Source organism: Mustela lutreola, chromosome 3, assembly GCF_030435805.1.
Source record: "Mustela lutreola isolate mMusLut2 chromosome 3, mMusLut2.pri, whole genome shotgun sequence".
Classification (NCBI taxonomy): Eukaryota; Metazoa; Chordata; class Mammalia; order Carnivora; family Mustelidae; genus Mustela; species Mustela lutreola.
Genome location: NC_081292.1, coordinates 186,022,323 through 186,038,143, shown reverse-complemented (window position 1 = coordinate 186,038,143; position 15,821 = coordinate 186,022,323). Strand labels below are relative to the sequence as shown.

The following is a 15,821-nucleotide window of genomic DNA, read 5'->3' as shown; positions in this document are numbered from 1 at the left end:
TTAAATGTCTCGGTTTCACACAGCAAATATACAAACAAAACTGCTTTGGGGTCCTCAATTTTTAAGGGTGTAAAACGATCCAAAGCCCAAAAGTTTGCCTATGTCTGCCTTAAGTTTTAAACAATTTCTATCTTAAAAAGAATACATGGACTATTTTTATCAGGGATTGGCAGAAAAGTACCTTGAAACTACCACAGCATTGTCAATGCCTGAAGATCAGTGCCCCTTCAACCCGCCCCCCCCACCTCTATGCTTCAACTAGATTGGTATATATCAAACCATCTTTTAAAATTGCATGATATTTATAGCATTGCTCAACAGTTTTACATAGCTTCAAATCTGCAAAGACTACAGTTTCCCTAATTCTTGGCATGTCATAATCAAAATGAACCAAAACTGCACTGAATCTATTCTTTCCTGTGTTCAGGTCATATAGAGATGACGACCTTCTCTTTAAGATGTTCTCATGCCTATCTTAACCTTTCACTGAACATTTTAAGTCACAGACCCTTTTAGAACCCCATCAAGGCACAGATCTCTCTCCCACTCAACAAACACACACACACATACACCCACTACCTACAATTTCATGGAGTTTGATATGCTCCAGCAGATTTGTCACTGATATATTATATACAGTGCGTCCATCAGCTAGAACAAAATCAATCTGCTTACTAGCAAGTGAGGACAGGAATGGGGCATCATATAATAAGGGGATTAAATGATTAAAAGAACTCATGGGAGCCTTTTGGAGAAGGTGACATACGAGCTAAAATGTAACTGATGAAAAGTCAGCCTCACAAAAATTTGGCAGTACATTTTAGATGGAAGAAATAGCAAGTGCAAAAGTCCTGGGGAAGTTGTAAACTCAGTATGTTTAATGAACTAAAAAGAGAAGATGGCTGGAACAGGGTGAGCTGGCGGGAAGTATAGTTAGAGAGGCAGGTAGGAATTGGGTCCTGTACAGGTTCTTCCAAACTTTAGAGCAAAGAGTGTGGATTTTATTCTAACTGTAATAGAAGCCACTGGAGGATTTTAAGGAGGGTAATGATATGGATGTGATTTATATTTTTAAAAGACCACTGATAAGAATGCAGAAAATGGGGAAGGGGACCAGTTATGAACTTATGACAACAATCTGAGGAGAGATAATAGGATAGTGGCTTGGACCAAAGTGTTAACAGTAGTAAATATGGAGAAAAGTGAGGAAAAATTCAAGATTCAAGACACATTTTGAGATGGAAGTGACAGAACTTAATAAGGTGGTAAGGAAGGAAAGAGCAATTGGGTATTACTTGTGGTTTTTGCCTGGAGTAACTCTGCAATCAGTGGTGCCCTTTATGGGCACAAAGATCACCGAGACAGGCACCGTGGAAGGGGTGAGTGTCCAACAGACATGCTCTGCACATGTCAAGTCTGAAATCCTTTGTCACCCTCCAAATGGAGTTATCAGGTAGGTAAAGGTACTATCACCTATCCCACCCTCCAGCTGGATATGTCCCACATATCAGATCCACGTTTCCAGAAAGAAAATTGCGATCCCAAGCATAATTGCTTCCCACACATCCCCAGCCCGCGGCAGTCACACAGTAAATTATTTTCATTTTGCTTAAACTTCACATCACAGTTGCTCATGCCAGAAAGTTACACAGTCGTAACTGAAATCATGAAAAAACTACTCAAAGGAGGCTATATTAACCCTGTCTCACAATTAAACTAAGACATTTGGTCCTTGAATTTATTTCTCCAAATAAGAAATAGAATGAAATGAAAATCTAGTATTCTAATCTATAAACCAGAGCTTTCCTACTAAAACATGGATCTAACTTCATAGTAATTGTTACGGCTTAAATTGTGTCCCCCAAAAAGATGTTGAAGTCTTAATGTCCAGTACCCAAGAATGTGATCTTCTTTGGAAATAGGAACTTTCTAAGATGATCAAATTAACATGAGATCATCAAGGTGAGGCTTAATCCAACATAACTAGCATTCTTACAGAAAGGGCAAGTTTGGACACAAGGACAAACATGCACACAAGAGAGAATGCCGTGTCAACATGAAGGTGAAAATCAGAGTGATAGCTCTACAAGCCAAGGAATGCCAAAGACTGACAGAAGACAAAGATTCTCCACCAGGAGGTAGAAGATAATCACAGAACAGAGTCTTCCCCACAGCCCTGCCTGTCACCTTGCTCTCAGACTTCGAGCCTCCCAAACTGTGAGACAATAAACTTCTATCATTCTAAAGCACCCAGTCTTTGATACTTTGTTACAGCAGCCCTAGAAAACCAACCCAGTAACTACAAGAATTAGATTTTCATAAGTTGGAAAGTCTAGACTCAAAAGTAACTGGAAGGAAAAAAGAGACATACTTCAAACACACAACAGGTTTTCCTCCCCAAGCTTTGCCAAGTACTTAGTAAGCTTGGCAACTTTGGACAAGCCATCCCCTTTGAGTTCTGATGCTCTTATTTGTAAATAGACAGTTATAAGAATCAAAATGAGCGAATGTACAGTGAGCGATCTGCAGTTTACGAGAGCTACATACACATAACGCAATGTTATTAATATGATTACATGATGATGACCTAGTAAAAACTGTAGTTATACTAAGTATCAAATCAAAATTACTTACCTACAGAAGATGTGCTCACACCCCCCTAAACACACAGGCTCCCTCAGAATATGAGTGCTGTTTGAAGAAAGGAAAACAATCAAGACTTAGGTCATTGTTAGATAAACATTTTACACCCAACATTTCATAAATCCAGTGACTTAGGTCATTGTTAGATAAACATTTTACAGCCAACATTTCATAAATTCAAGGCCTAACACTAGCATATTTCTCTTCCTCAAAGCAGAAGGATGTATTTATTTGAAAGGCTGTTGGTACCCGATTAAATACTGTATCATCACACATCTGCTGGACTCAAATAGCTACTACCAAACTCGGTACAGAGTGTAACATTTTTTATAATGTACATACTGGGAAATCAAAGAAGCAACTTTGTGCCAGGATCTCTATACCTCCTACAGGCAAAACCAACCACAGGCTGCTTCTTTCAACTACCAAGATATAGCTTCACTTAATGATTCAAAGTACAGACCATACATTTCAAAGTAAGGCTTAAAAATAGAATGACCATATATTATCCATATGAGAACATTTCTGCAAGTGAAAGGGCATGATAAGTGAATAGGACACTGGGACCCAGGTATAAATCAGGGCTGACCCAGGAAAATCAGGATATCTGGTCACTCTGACCCTAAGAATTCACGGTTTCCCATACAAATACATTGGCTTCTAGCTATTGTTAAGTGGCCATTTACATTTCATCAATGCCTTGTCAAAAATACAGACATTCTTTCAGTTTACAGTTGGTTGACTGTTTCGTACTTTAAGCAACTACAAATAGGAATCTTCAGGTTGACATTGTGCAGACTGAATGAAATTCATGGCATTAGGGGAAGAAAGACAGAAATACAATTATTGTCCATCAAAATACCTGTTACCTTTGATAAGCTTCTGTAAGTAACAGTACTTATTAATAAACACATCAAAAAAAAAATAAAATAAACACATCAAGTCATTATTTTCAGGGGGCATAATGCAGTGAGAGCAAACAGGAAAAATAAGGCTCTCAAAGGATGTATATTTTTTGTGCTTGGTTTATTACACTAACCTTAGGACCTTAAGGTATTTACACCATTATTATCCCATTACCTCTGTACACATTACCACATATCAATAAAAACAGTTTTCCACATTTCTTCAAAGATCAAAAGTATCGCGCTGCACATTTTAATAGATCCGAACATTAAAGTGAAATTGAGCTTTCAGAAAGAATGCTAAAAACAGAGTACACATCTACAATGTTATCCTCAAGATACCAAAAATGGTGTTCACTGACATTATAAAACCCATTACTTTTTTAAAACTCACAATATCTGATTTTTCTATCACACTACACAGATCACAGCGCTAAAAATATGACTTGTGACGTGCCAGCCACTTTTGTGATTCTGGCAAATTAAGATGATCTCTGCTCCAACGATCATGCTCCTCTTGCAATTTTTGTTCATGATCTCATCTACCAAACCTCGTCTCTTATCTCCTAATCAAGTGTGTTGAATTCTACTTCATTACAAGCTCTGCTCTACGATCTCGGAAGTGGTGGTGTTTCACCTCCCCCATCATAATAATTCCCTGTATCTCTTCATTCCATCACTCCGACCAAACCTCCACCTTCAGGTCGCTCTCCACCTCGAGAGACCACCATTCAGGTCACTAGCTCCTTGGATTCCCTAGGCCACACCTTCACCACCACCATATTTCCACTGACCTCTTAGACACTCACAGATGCCAATCTATAGTGCCAGATAGGCCCTGCTCATTCCTCTCCTAATCTCAGGCTATGAATAATAAACAGACAGAGAGGCAAGATAACTGTACAAAGACAGAGAGGCAGGAGTGCCTTGGTGGTTCAGGCAGTTAAGCATTGGACTTGATCTCAGCTCAAGTCACCATCTCAAGGTCATGAGACAGAGATCAGCCTTGGGTCTAATGCAGAGTCAACTTGGGATTCTCTCCCCCACTCTCTCCCTCTGCCTCTCTCCCTGCTTGCTCTCTCTTAAGGAAAAAAAGAGAGAGAGAGAGAGATGATTGGATCTCTATGAATTTAGTTGGTAGCTTCTTCACCTTTGTCTCTCTACCAAAGTAGTACATTTTATTTTCAGTGAGTAAACAAATGAATAAATGCTATTTGAAACCATCTCCATGCTCTGAAATTCCATTAACGTGACTGGAGACGAACAGTGTGAGTGTTTTACCACCTGAACCCATTCCTACCTCTTCATCCATAATCCTAACCCTCCCTTCAGGCTCAGAGGAAAACATTTCCTGCAGTCACTCTTCCTTAAAATGCGCTGCTCCATCTCTCCCTAGATCCCTTATCTTCTGTCTCCTAAAGTGGTCTCTTCTCCTCATTATAGCCACCTTTCTTCTTCCATCTGCCTAAACATGCACAAGTAGGCATTCTCTCCTCCACCCGAAAAAACAGCACTTTGTTTCGCTCCTGCCTCTAACTCTACCTCCTCCTGCCCCTGCTCTTGCCGACAGATGGAAGGTCCTAACAGAGGGCTCCACAGTGTTCACTCTGTCTCCTTACCTCCCCAGCTTTAACTCCCGACAATGCTGAACCTGCTCTCCAAAAGCACTTTCAGGCCTCATTCTCCCTCCCCCTTCTGTGAAGGAAACTGACCTCAACGTTCTTCCTGAAACCTTTCCTTCAGTTAAGTCTTAATTTTCTTATAACACATTTTCTGCCTATTTTAGCATTTTGTTAACTGCTTCTTTCCCATCTCTCCATTGTAGGCTTTTCCGCATAACACAGTCCACAGACTTTTGGCTTTCTATCATAGTACTCTACACTCAGTGCCTTGATTCTGTTTCTAAACTTAAATGTCCTTTCAAAGATGACTCTGAACGTTTTATCTATGGTTCTGACCCTTCCTTCCCCTAGCAATGAGATGCTAGTTTGATTAGCAATTAAATCTAGTTTCTATGAATAACTGATCAATTGTACTGATTATTCTAATTAGTGAGCGAGAATATATTTTGTTGCTGTTAATAGATAAAGAACAACAGTGGAGGAGTGATGGAGAAGTATGTGCCCGCGAGCACAGGGGAAGGAGCACGGACAGGGTGTTATAACCAAGCCTGGGCGGGGACCATGTCAAGTCAAAAGAACGTTAACGTACAGCTCAGAAACACAGATACAGAGGGTGGCAATGATCTACGTCAAAGCCAGGCTTTCTGACAATGCCTAGAGCTTGCTTAGCTGAGAAGATACTTCTATTACAACCAGACAGTTTCTATCAAAATTTTAAATGCACCTACTTTCAATTCAACTTTTCCCCTGCCAGGAATTTATCCTTTAGAGATACTCAGATGCTTACAAAACTGAAACTTCAAAACATCAAAGCTATCTACTTAGGATAACAAGAGAGTCCAGAGATTAAGAAATAATAAAACTAAAATGTCATAAATGTATACACATAAATATGTGTGTATATATGTGTATATATTTTTTTTTAATTTTTTTAAGGATTCAGAAGAGCATAATACATCTCAAGGGTAACAACAAGGGATGTCTGGCCTTCAAAATAACGACTGAAAATTATTTTGTACTACAAATTCTAACCGAGTCATCTTCCATACTAGAAAGTTAATAGATAATAAGAAAACCATCTTTTAGAGGAAGAAGTTAGAAAGTGGATAAATAAATGTCTAAAATGGAAAAATTCAAGAAGTAGCAATAGAAACATGTCATTTGGAAATGCAGACGTAAATCTTGAAAGAACTAAGAGATGAAAGAAGCTATTTCTAAAGTATAGATGAAGCAAAAGAATGTTTTTATTGCCTTTGCTTTATTGACTTTGTTGACTGTGTTCATGGATAATTTTAATAAAAATTTTTAAAATGTAAAGGCTGATGGAAAAGGATATTCACTCTAGCACAGATTATAGCAAAAGACCAGAAACAATCTAAATTTTAATCAACAAGAAAATGTTACATGTGTCATGATACACCTCCTGATACCTGACATCTTCCCAGCTGAGGCATATTCTGCTTATATAAATACAGACGACCTCTTATTAAAAGATTACAAAAAATTGATCATAGTGGGTCCTTAAAGAAAAGGATTTGGGGGGCGCCTGCCTTAGGCATCTGCCTTAGGCTCAGGTCATTAGGCATCTGCCTTAGGCTCAGGTCATGATTCCAGGGTCCTGGGATCGAGCCCCACATCAGGCTCCCTGCTCAGCAGGAAGCCTGCTTCTCCCTCTCCCACTCCCCCTGCTTGTGTCCCCTCTCTTGCTGTGTCTATGTCTGTCAAATAAATAAATAAAATATTTTTTTTAAAAATTAAAAAAAAAAAAAAGAAAGAAAAGGACTGGGGCTCACCTGCCATTCACTTATTTAATGACCACCACATACATTGATATTTTAACGCATGTATTAGTTTCAATTTTTAAAAACTTAATATTAAGAAGTTCTTCACAACCCAGTAACTTCAAAGCAGGCAACCTTTTCTTATACTGCTCCTCCACAAAAACTCTGCTCTCAACTCTGCTCTCTGTAACATTCCTCAAGTAATACCCAATGTCCAAAACCAAGCTCAGGATCGCTGAGACTACTCTTCCCAGCCTAGAATACCCTTCCTCCCTTCTACCCCCAAAACTATTCAAGCCCAACACATCCAAATACTATGCAGGATGATGTAATAAAAACAACACTAAACAAAGTTTAGGCACAGAAATTCTTGGATTTCAATTTCCACACCATCACCTATGCAAAATCTGTACCTTGTGCCAGATGTGTAAGGACACAATGTTGCCTGCAACACAATCTGTATATTAAGGGGCTTATAACTGAACAAGGTGATTTTATAAGCAAAGTTAGTATATGACTTCAGAAAAATATGAAATACTCTATAAAGTTCCAGAGAGATGGCATCTCGTTGGAGCTCTGGAAATCAATGCTGAAAGAGAAATATTTTCTCTTTTATCTGCTTGATTCCCTATTTTCCCTGCTAGTCTCCAAATAGACTGTAGCCCTACAAACGAGAAATCTGGACTTTTATTTTTTCTGTGCTCCCCAACCACACTATTACCTCCCTAGCATGGTGCTATATGAACAGCAGAATTTCGATAAATCCTTAGTGAATGAAGCAAATGGGAAACTACATGCAAAAATGAATTTATATTAACAATTCTATTTTATCCTTACCCTATTCTTTGTTTGATATACATATATATTAGAAAGAAAAAAAATCCAAAAGAATAAGAAAAGACATTTGCATGGTAACAGGATTTCTGTACCTTGAAAATTCAGCTACTCTACTTTTTCCCATCTGTAGTCATATTTCTGCTACTTTACATGTAGTCGATTTGGAGAGATTGGCGTGGCCAGAGGATTATAACTTAGGGAAGAACTAAGTAGTAAGAAAAAACAATTTTTAAAAAAATATATCCTACTGAAATAAAAATTTCTTTGCAAAGAAAAAAAGCAAAGTAAATTCAGTTGAGATTACAATACTGAGGCAGACCTATTTCTTAACAGAATGGCTCCCTAAGCTTCTATGAGATAAACTGCTATTTAATGACAGGCAAAATAGCTAGCTACCACAGTGCTCTTACATTTTAGAAAAATGCCAAGTTACTTTGCCAAGTGTGCACGAACACATTTGGTTAAAAGGCTCTCTAAGCCAATTAAACAATTTCTTTTATCTATCTTTAGAATAAACAAAATTGTTATCAAGTAAGGCATATGAATAATGACACAGAGCATCTTATTTCTGTGTATTTTGTATGCCAGATTAAATCACATGGGAAAAAATTTTTTTAAATCATGTCTGATTGTTTAGTGTTGATAAATGCTGAATAAACCAATGAGCCAATATAGCAAAAGCCAAATGGGTAACAGACTTCTACTAACAATTAACTATAATAGGATCTACTGTTATGAGACAGATAAGCCACAGAGAATATCCTGTGCATCTGACTCAAATAGTACTGGTTGACTCTGTCCTCTCTTCCCCTTCTTCCAAAGCAATCAGTACCTAAGTAACTGTCTTTAAAGCTTCACTTCTTCCACCTAATGTTCAAATGTTGCGTTTCAAGGCTCGGACACAGTCGTTCATCTTTATATTCGCTTCCCTGCTCACTTCTAGAAAAGGACTTAAATTACCATCTACATGCAGATGACTGTCAAGTGTACTCCCAGCCTGAAATCTTTCCTCTAAGTCCCAGACCCATATAACAATAACTCCACTTGTAAGATGATCCCCTATACTATAGGAACAGGTGCTCAATGTCTCTATAGGAAGGTTCTCTTGGCAGTCCCAAGTCCTATATAATACCAGGCATGTGTAGGCCTGTGATGGGTCTGTTCTAGCCCTAACTCCCAGGGGCAAAGACCTTTGCCTTCTACTTTTGCCCTAAGACCTTAGTCATTGTTCACTCTGGGTAATTAACCCCAGGAACCTATGGAGGATTCTTGGTGAGCAAGTGAAATTAACCAGGTCTTTCTAGTATTTCCACCTGCAAAGGCTCCTCAAATATGATCCTAACTTAACCTAGATTCTTTGATACACTCATTAATTTAACAAACACTAAGAAACTATGTGTTCAGAAATGTGAACCTGTCTTTACGAAATGTGTACCTGTCTTTATGAAATGTGTAGTATAACTGAAGGCAACAGGTATCAAAGAATCAAAATACCACATGAGTAAGTAAATCCCACAATTAGGAAGGATATATGATACAAGCTGAACACCAATGATTTCTGCCCTTTTCTGGATGTATGTTAAACTTCAAAAGAAAGTTTTAAATGACGATTTACATCTAGTGGAAACTAATAATTATAGAATCTGCAAACTGAAGGGAGTCTTAGAAAGCACTTAGTCCAGCTTCCTCATTTTATAGATGAGGACACTGGAATTATAGGAAATTTACACGAATTGCTTCTCCATAGGAACTATGCAAATCAACTGAATAGTGTGTTGTTAGGCCACTAAACAGGGTCTAATCTGACCCTTTCTTAACTCTTTGCCCACCTGACTCCCTTTCCTTTATTCTACATTACCTTTTAGCATACTGTGATTAGCACATTCCACCTTTCTTTTCTATGAAAATCTTTCCAAGACTGCATTCAGCTTTCCTCTACTGGCACCATCCAAGTACTCCTCCCTGCATCTCTTTGGCCCTCATGATAATTTTGCCCGAACTCTGCATGCATTTTATCCTTTATAGTTAAGCATTTGCTCCTTAAGGGTGGAAAATGTCTCACCACAGCATCACTAATGTAGTGCCTCAGTGATCGCTTGAGGTCCTAATGAAGAATCAGCATCAGAGCAAGCCAAAGGAGTAATCATCCCATTTAAGGATCATTGGCCTATTAAAATGCTTCTGAACATTCAAAACTAATGAAGGCAAAAGCGTAACGCTGGGGTCAGGAAATCTATCCTGTATTTTACAAACATTCATACAGCACTTAGAACATAATAGGCACTGCTCTAAGTATCTTATAAATATTAACTCATTTAATTCCCATAACAACCTTATAAGATAGAAACTATTACTAATTCATTTTGCAAATGAGAAAAAGCATACAAAGATAAAATAATTTATCCAAAATCACTGAGCCACTATTTGAAGCCAGTGTTCAAAATCAATGCTCTTAAAAACTAAGCTATGCAATAAACAAAAACAATCCTGACTGCCTTTAAAATGACAAAAGATTTAGAAAAATAAAATCACCTACCCCCCCAAAAAAAAATCACAAGATCACTATTTTACTTTTTACTAAAAGTTGATTTAAAACGTGCTAGAACTCCAAATTATATTGTAGTAGAGACCAAAGCTCCCCCACCCCCCCACCCCGCCACCGCCCCAAATGGCAAGAGGTACCTAATTATTTTAATTCACAAAACAGTGTCATATGACACTTGGGCTTTTAACACTACAGCTCCTATTATTTTTTCCTACTTCCTTTAGGAACACATTATTACTAACTATGCTTTCTGTCAGCTTCTCAAATGATATGTTCTTCCTGTCTCATTTTTCCAAATCTTTAAATAGCTTCTATCTGGTTGTGAGGCTTGGACCTAACACAAATGTCACATCTGGCCTCTTGAAAAATTCCATCCGCTTCACCTTAGAGCCACACTTATGTTAAAGGTCAAGAAAGGATGCCCTGTAATGTAGCCAATCCACCCTCACTCACAAGTAATGCTTCCTGCAAAATAGATCCAATATGCTCCACGAGACAGGTGACACCTGGGAACACAATATAGATAACAGCTGCAAGCTGAATGTGAGGGTAATCGGGGTAATCACCAGCCCACTGGGTAGAACTTTGAAACTCTGTAAAAGGGCATACTGACACACAATTTCAAATAATATGACACTACTATGAATGGTGGATAGCAAAAGCAAGAAGCAGACTGCCCAGAGTTGCTCCTTTCAAGCAATGATAACCGGCGGATCCTAGGAAATGGCAGCGGTGGAAACAATCGGTTTGGGGTCTTTTTGTTTTTTTCCCATGCGTAAGGAGAAACTGGCTACCCTTTATTCACTATGAACAGTGCCAAAACAGAAAGACTCATGGAGAAGAACATAAAATCATTTCTAAATATTAAGTCTCAATAATTAATAAAAAATAGAATAAATATTAAGTCTCATGTGATATAATATATACCCTGAGAAGGATCTTTAAACTTCAGACATTCTACTCATTTTAACAGCTTGGAAAACCATAGCCTATGCACCAAATCTAGTCAGAAGACTGTCTTTGTACAGACTTGAGCTAAGAATGCTTTTTGGGTTTGTTTTTGTTTAAAGATTTGATTTGAGAGAGAGAGAGCACGTGTGTGCTAGAGATCAAGAGCAGCGGGGAGAGGCAGAGGGAGAGGGAGAAGCAGGCTCCCCGCTGAGCAGGGAGCCCTATGCAGGGCTCCATCCCAGGATGCTGGGATCATGACCTGAGCCAAAGGCAGACCCCTCAACAGACTGAGCCACCCCATCCACGTGCCCCTGGTTTGTTGTTGTTGTTGTTTTAAAGATTTTATTTATTTGAGAAAGAGAGAGAGAGCATGAGAGGGGAGAAGGTCAGAGGGAGAAGCAGACTCCCCGAAGAGCTGGGAGCCCGATGTGGGACTCGATCCTTGAACTCCAGGATCATGACCTGAGCCGGAGGCAATGGCTTAACCAACTGAGCCACTCAGGCACCCCCATGCCTCTCTTTTTAAGGGCTGTAAAAAAACAAAATGAATAGGAACAGAGACTGTGGCCAGCAAAGCCTAAAACAGTTACCATAAAAAGACTCTTTACAGAAGAAATTTGCAGAGCCCTGGGTTAAAAAATGCAAAGAAACTGGTGAGTGTAGTGATTCCATCAGTGGTTCATGTATTAATTTTTTAAGAAAAATCACTGGAGTTCACTATTATTCTCCAGCCAACAGAATGAACTGCATTCAAAGTCTGCACCTATAAAAAGTCTGATGTCCACTTTCAGTCCTTTGGCTCTTCTTGTCTTCTCACTTCAGACAGAAACTGGAAAAATATGTGGAAGGGGATAAAAAGTGGAATTGGCTGTATTAGATTTTAGGACAACCTGTAGATTATTCTTATAAATCACATACTTTGTTTTGCCCGAACCATTCAGGAAACAGGCTATACCTCTTTGTATTTTTATAAAACAGCTATTATTTATCACTTATCCCATGACAACCACCATACTCAACCCTTCACATGTATAATTTCATTTCGTTTCTTCCCTCCTACAGAAGGTTAGGGTCCTAAGGATTGAGGTTTTTGTCTTTGTTCACTAACGAAGTCCCAAGGCCAAAAGAGCACTTTGCAGGGGCACAATAATCTTTTTTTTTTTTTTAAGAGTTTATTTATTTATTTGACAGACAGAGATCACAAGTAGGCAGACAGGCAGGCAGAGAGTGGGGCGGGGGGGGGGGGGGTGGGAAGCAGGCTCCCCGCTGAGCAGAGAGCCCGATGCAGGGCTGGATCCCAGGACTCTGGGATCATGACCTGAGCCGAAGGCAGAGGCTTTAATGCACTGAGCCACCCAGGAGCCCCGAATATCTTTTATTATTAAGGGAGACTCAGGTGGATGAGTTGAGCACTATTATCACTCAGATGGGGAAACTGAGGCAACGAATTTGACCCGGGCCATTGTGTCAAAGCTGGAACCTGAACTCAGGCAGCCTGACTCTCCAGGCTGGGTGAAGTACTATGATGCCGGCCGCCCTCATGTCTTCCATACAGAAACCGCACGTGAATGTCTAACTTTTGTTAAACTATGAAGATGTGATTATAATTGCTTCATTATAGCAACTAGCAGAGCCAGTTTTAAATTTCTTATTCTCAAATGGATGACCTGTGTTATGAAAAAACATACACAACTCAGAATGTCTCCATGTGTTCTAGCAAAAGTGCCACTTTTCTAAGAGGTGCGATGATTTTTTGAAGTTTTATAAAACAAAATGTAAGTGCAAAAGATCTGTAACAGTTAAGTCCATTTCTTTTTGTTGTTGTTGTTAAGATTTATTATTTGAGACAAAGAGAGAGAGCGAGCAGGGGAAGGGACAGAGGGGACAGGGAGAGAGAATTTCAGACTCCCTACCCAGGGCTAGATCTCAGGGCCCTGAGATTACTGATGCCAGCCAAAATCAAGAGTCCTACCCTTACCCTACTGAGCCACCAGTTAAGTCCATTTCATGTTTAAAGAAAAAGCTGCGGTGTTACTTGTACTTTATGTATATCAAATTTCTACTGGTTGGAAATCAGAGGGAAAAAAACACAAATCAAAAGAAAGTCCAAAAAAGAAATACAGTCAGGAACAGCTACAAGCAGGCAGAAAACCTGCCTGAGTGGTACTGATGCAGAAATACTGAGCTGTCCACACAGCGTGCCCTCACTCAATCAGTGCTTCTGGAAGAAATGAAAAAGGTGACAAGTCTTTTTGCGTTTTATAAACCTCCTTGGTGTGTGCAGTACGAAAAGCTACAGGACAAGAAGCATGGAGGGCCAGTCATGAAAATGATTGCCTCCAGATATAATGAAAACCTGGAAGTGAGAAGACTCCCAGGGTGCGACAGCATGAAGGAAAATAAGTAACAAAAAATGATAATAAACAGCATCTGTAAGAGCTGGAACCCCGAGCCGTCCAGGCTTTTGACTAAACCAAGGAAAGGAGAAACTGAACGAGAAATGGACGGGCGGCGTCATCCCACTGCTATCTTCAATCTACCTCCCACAAGGGTACCCAGAAAGAGCTGCTACGGAGAAGCGGTCAAAGGGCCAGCTCAGCGACAAGCGACAGCGGCCGCCCACTCAGCAGGGCCCCGCAGAGGCGCGGCGACTGCTCGGGTCCCGCGGAACCCCGCGCCGGGCAGGACGCGCGGACGTCTCAGCCCCGCCCGCACCAATTCCAACCGCGGAGGCGGGGCCTGCGAGCGGCATCCTTAGCCACGCCCCCCGGCGCGTCTCCGGCCCGCTCAAGTTCGAAAACTACCACCTTAGTTGGGTTTGGTGAGGAAAAGGCAGGAGAGCCGCGCGGGAAGGCTGTGAACGGGGACCAGGGAGGTTCGATAACTAAAACCAGACCCCAGGGGAGGTTGGACTCTGCTCGCCGGCCGACTGCCCCACGGCAAGGGGAAGAGGGATCCCGGGGGTTGAAAAGATCCCCGACCCTCCCCCGAGACTGGGGCGACCCCTGCCCCCCGCCCTCGCAGCCCCCCGCCGGAGGGTCCGTCTTTACCAACGCGAGCAGCGCAGCAGCTTCTCCAGCCGGTCGAGCGCAGCGCGGCTGTGGGCCCAGGCCCCGCGCCCCTCCGGCTCCATACTGGGCGCGGGACCAGGCTCGTTCCCGGAGCGGACCCTCGGCTGCCGGTTCCCCGGCATCGCCCCGCCTTCCCGGGAAGGGCACCTCAGAGGGCTGGAGCCGCGGCAGGCTCGGGCAACGACCGAGACGCCGCCGGCCTGCGACCCGACCCCAGCCCGAGCGGTCCCCGAGTCCCGGCGGGAGGGACGCTGGGGGGTGGGGGGGCGGGGCCGAGGGGCGGGGCCGCAGAAACGCGCCAAAAGCCGGAGCGCGCGGGGCCGGGAGGGGTGGGGCCTGCGGTTGGCGGGAAAGGGGGCGGGTCCAGACCGCCCGGAGGGGTGAAAATGAGAAAAAAATGTAGGTCCTTGACTTTCCCGAACCCTTGGCTCTAGGGACCGTTGGCAAGGCTTAAGGGATGGAAAGCCACAAACCGAGGAATTTTTGGTTAAGAGTCATCTCTAAGGAGTGCTGTTTCGGCTGCCGGAAAGCTTGGAAGAGTTTTGATCATGACACTGAATGTGCCGCCTTCTTCTAAAAAAGTAACTTTCTCCTCCCTTCCACCTTTTCCAGGCTTTTTGTTTTGTTTGTTAAAGCTGTGTCTACCCTTCACATAGGAATCCTTCATTGACCATCATATTATAGGGACAACAGAGGCAGAGAACCCTTCACCCTCCCCACTCAGTCCACTCCCAGATCTTTGCATCCCCCACCCCAACACTTACTCTCAAATCTACCCATTTCTGTCTTCACCTCAGGCCCTTTGTCTCATTCTCACCTAGATGGTTCTCAAAGCCTTCTGGCTGATATCCCTGTGTCCACCCAAGTCCTCTCCAATCCTTAGGCTACACTGTAACCATCTAAAACATTTCGATTGTGTAAGACTGATGAGTCACAGACCTGTACCCCTGAAAAAACTTAATACATTATATGGTAAAAGTAAAATAAAACAATAAAATAACATTTCCAAATAAACCCTTGGTTAGTAAAAGCCGAATGGACAAAACTAAGTAAAATCTTATAGGGTATAATAACATGGTAAACTAACCCAATTTTTTTAATATAGTAATTCAACAATTCTAAATATTACTGAAGACAAATGTAATTTTTTTTTAAAGATTTTATTTATTTATTTGACAGAGACAGATCACAAGTAGGCAGAGAGAGGGGGGGAAGCAGGTTCCCTGCTGAGCAGAGAGCCCAATGTGGGGCTTGATCCCAGGACCCTGAGATCATGACCTGAGCCGAAGGCGAGGCTTAAACCACTTAGCCACCCAGGTGCCCCCAATTCAATTTTTTTCTTAAACTCACAGGTAATCATGAAATTGATTGTTAACCCTGTTAAGCCATTGCTTACTCTTTGCAGAGCCTCAGAGAAATCAAACTCTAGAAATGCTGAACTTGAAGAGATGCTATGGTGTGTGTAA

At 41.3% G+C, this 15,821-nt stretch overlaps 1 protein-coding gene across 1 annotated transcript in view; it reads right to left on the bottom strand.

Annotated features, from left to right (window-relative positions):
• BARD1 (BRCA1 associated RING domain 1) overlaps positions 1-14,613 on the bottom strand; it is an 82,832-nt gene extending 68,219 nt beyond the window's left edge. Inside the window, exons 1-2 of the mRNA XM_059168128.1 lie at positions 14,335-14,613; positions 2,635-2,691 (exon numbers count right to left, since the gene is read on the bottom strand). Of these exons, the coding sequence (XP_059024111.1) occupies positions 2,635-2,691; positions 14,335-14,477 (200 nt within the window). The 5' untranslated portion in view covers positions 14,478-14,613. The remainder of the gene's footprint in view (positions 1-2,634; positions 2,692-14,334) is intronic.
• Positions 14,614-15,821: the final 1,208 nt, after the last annotated feature.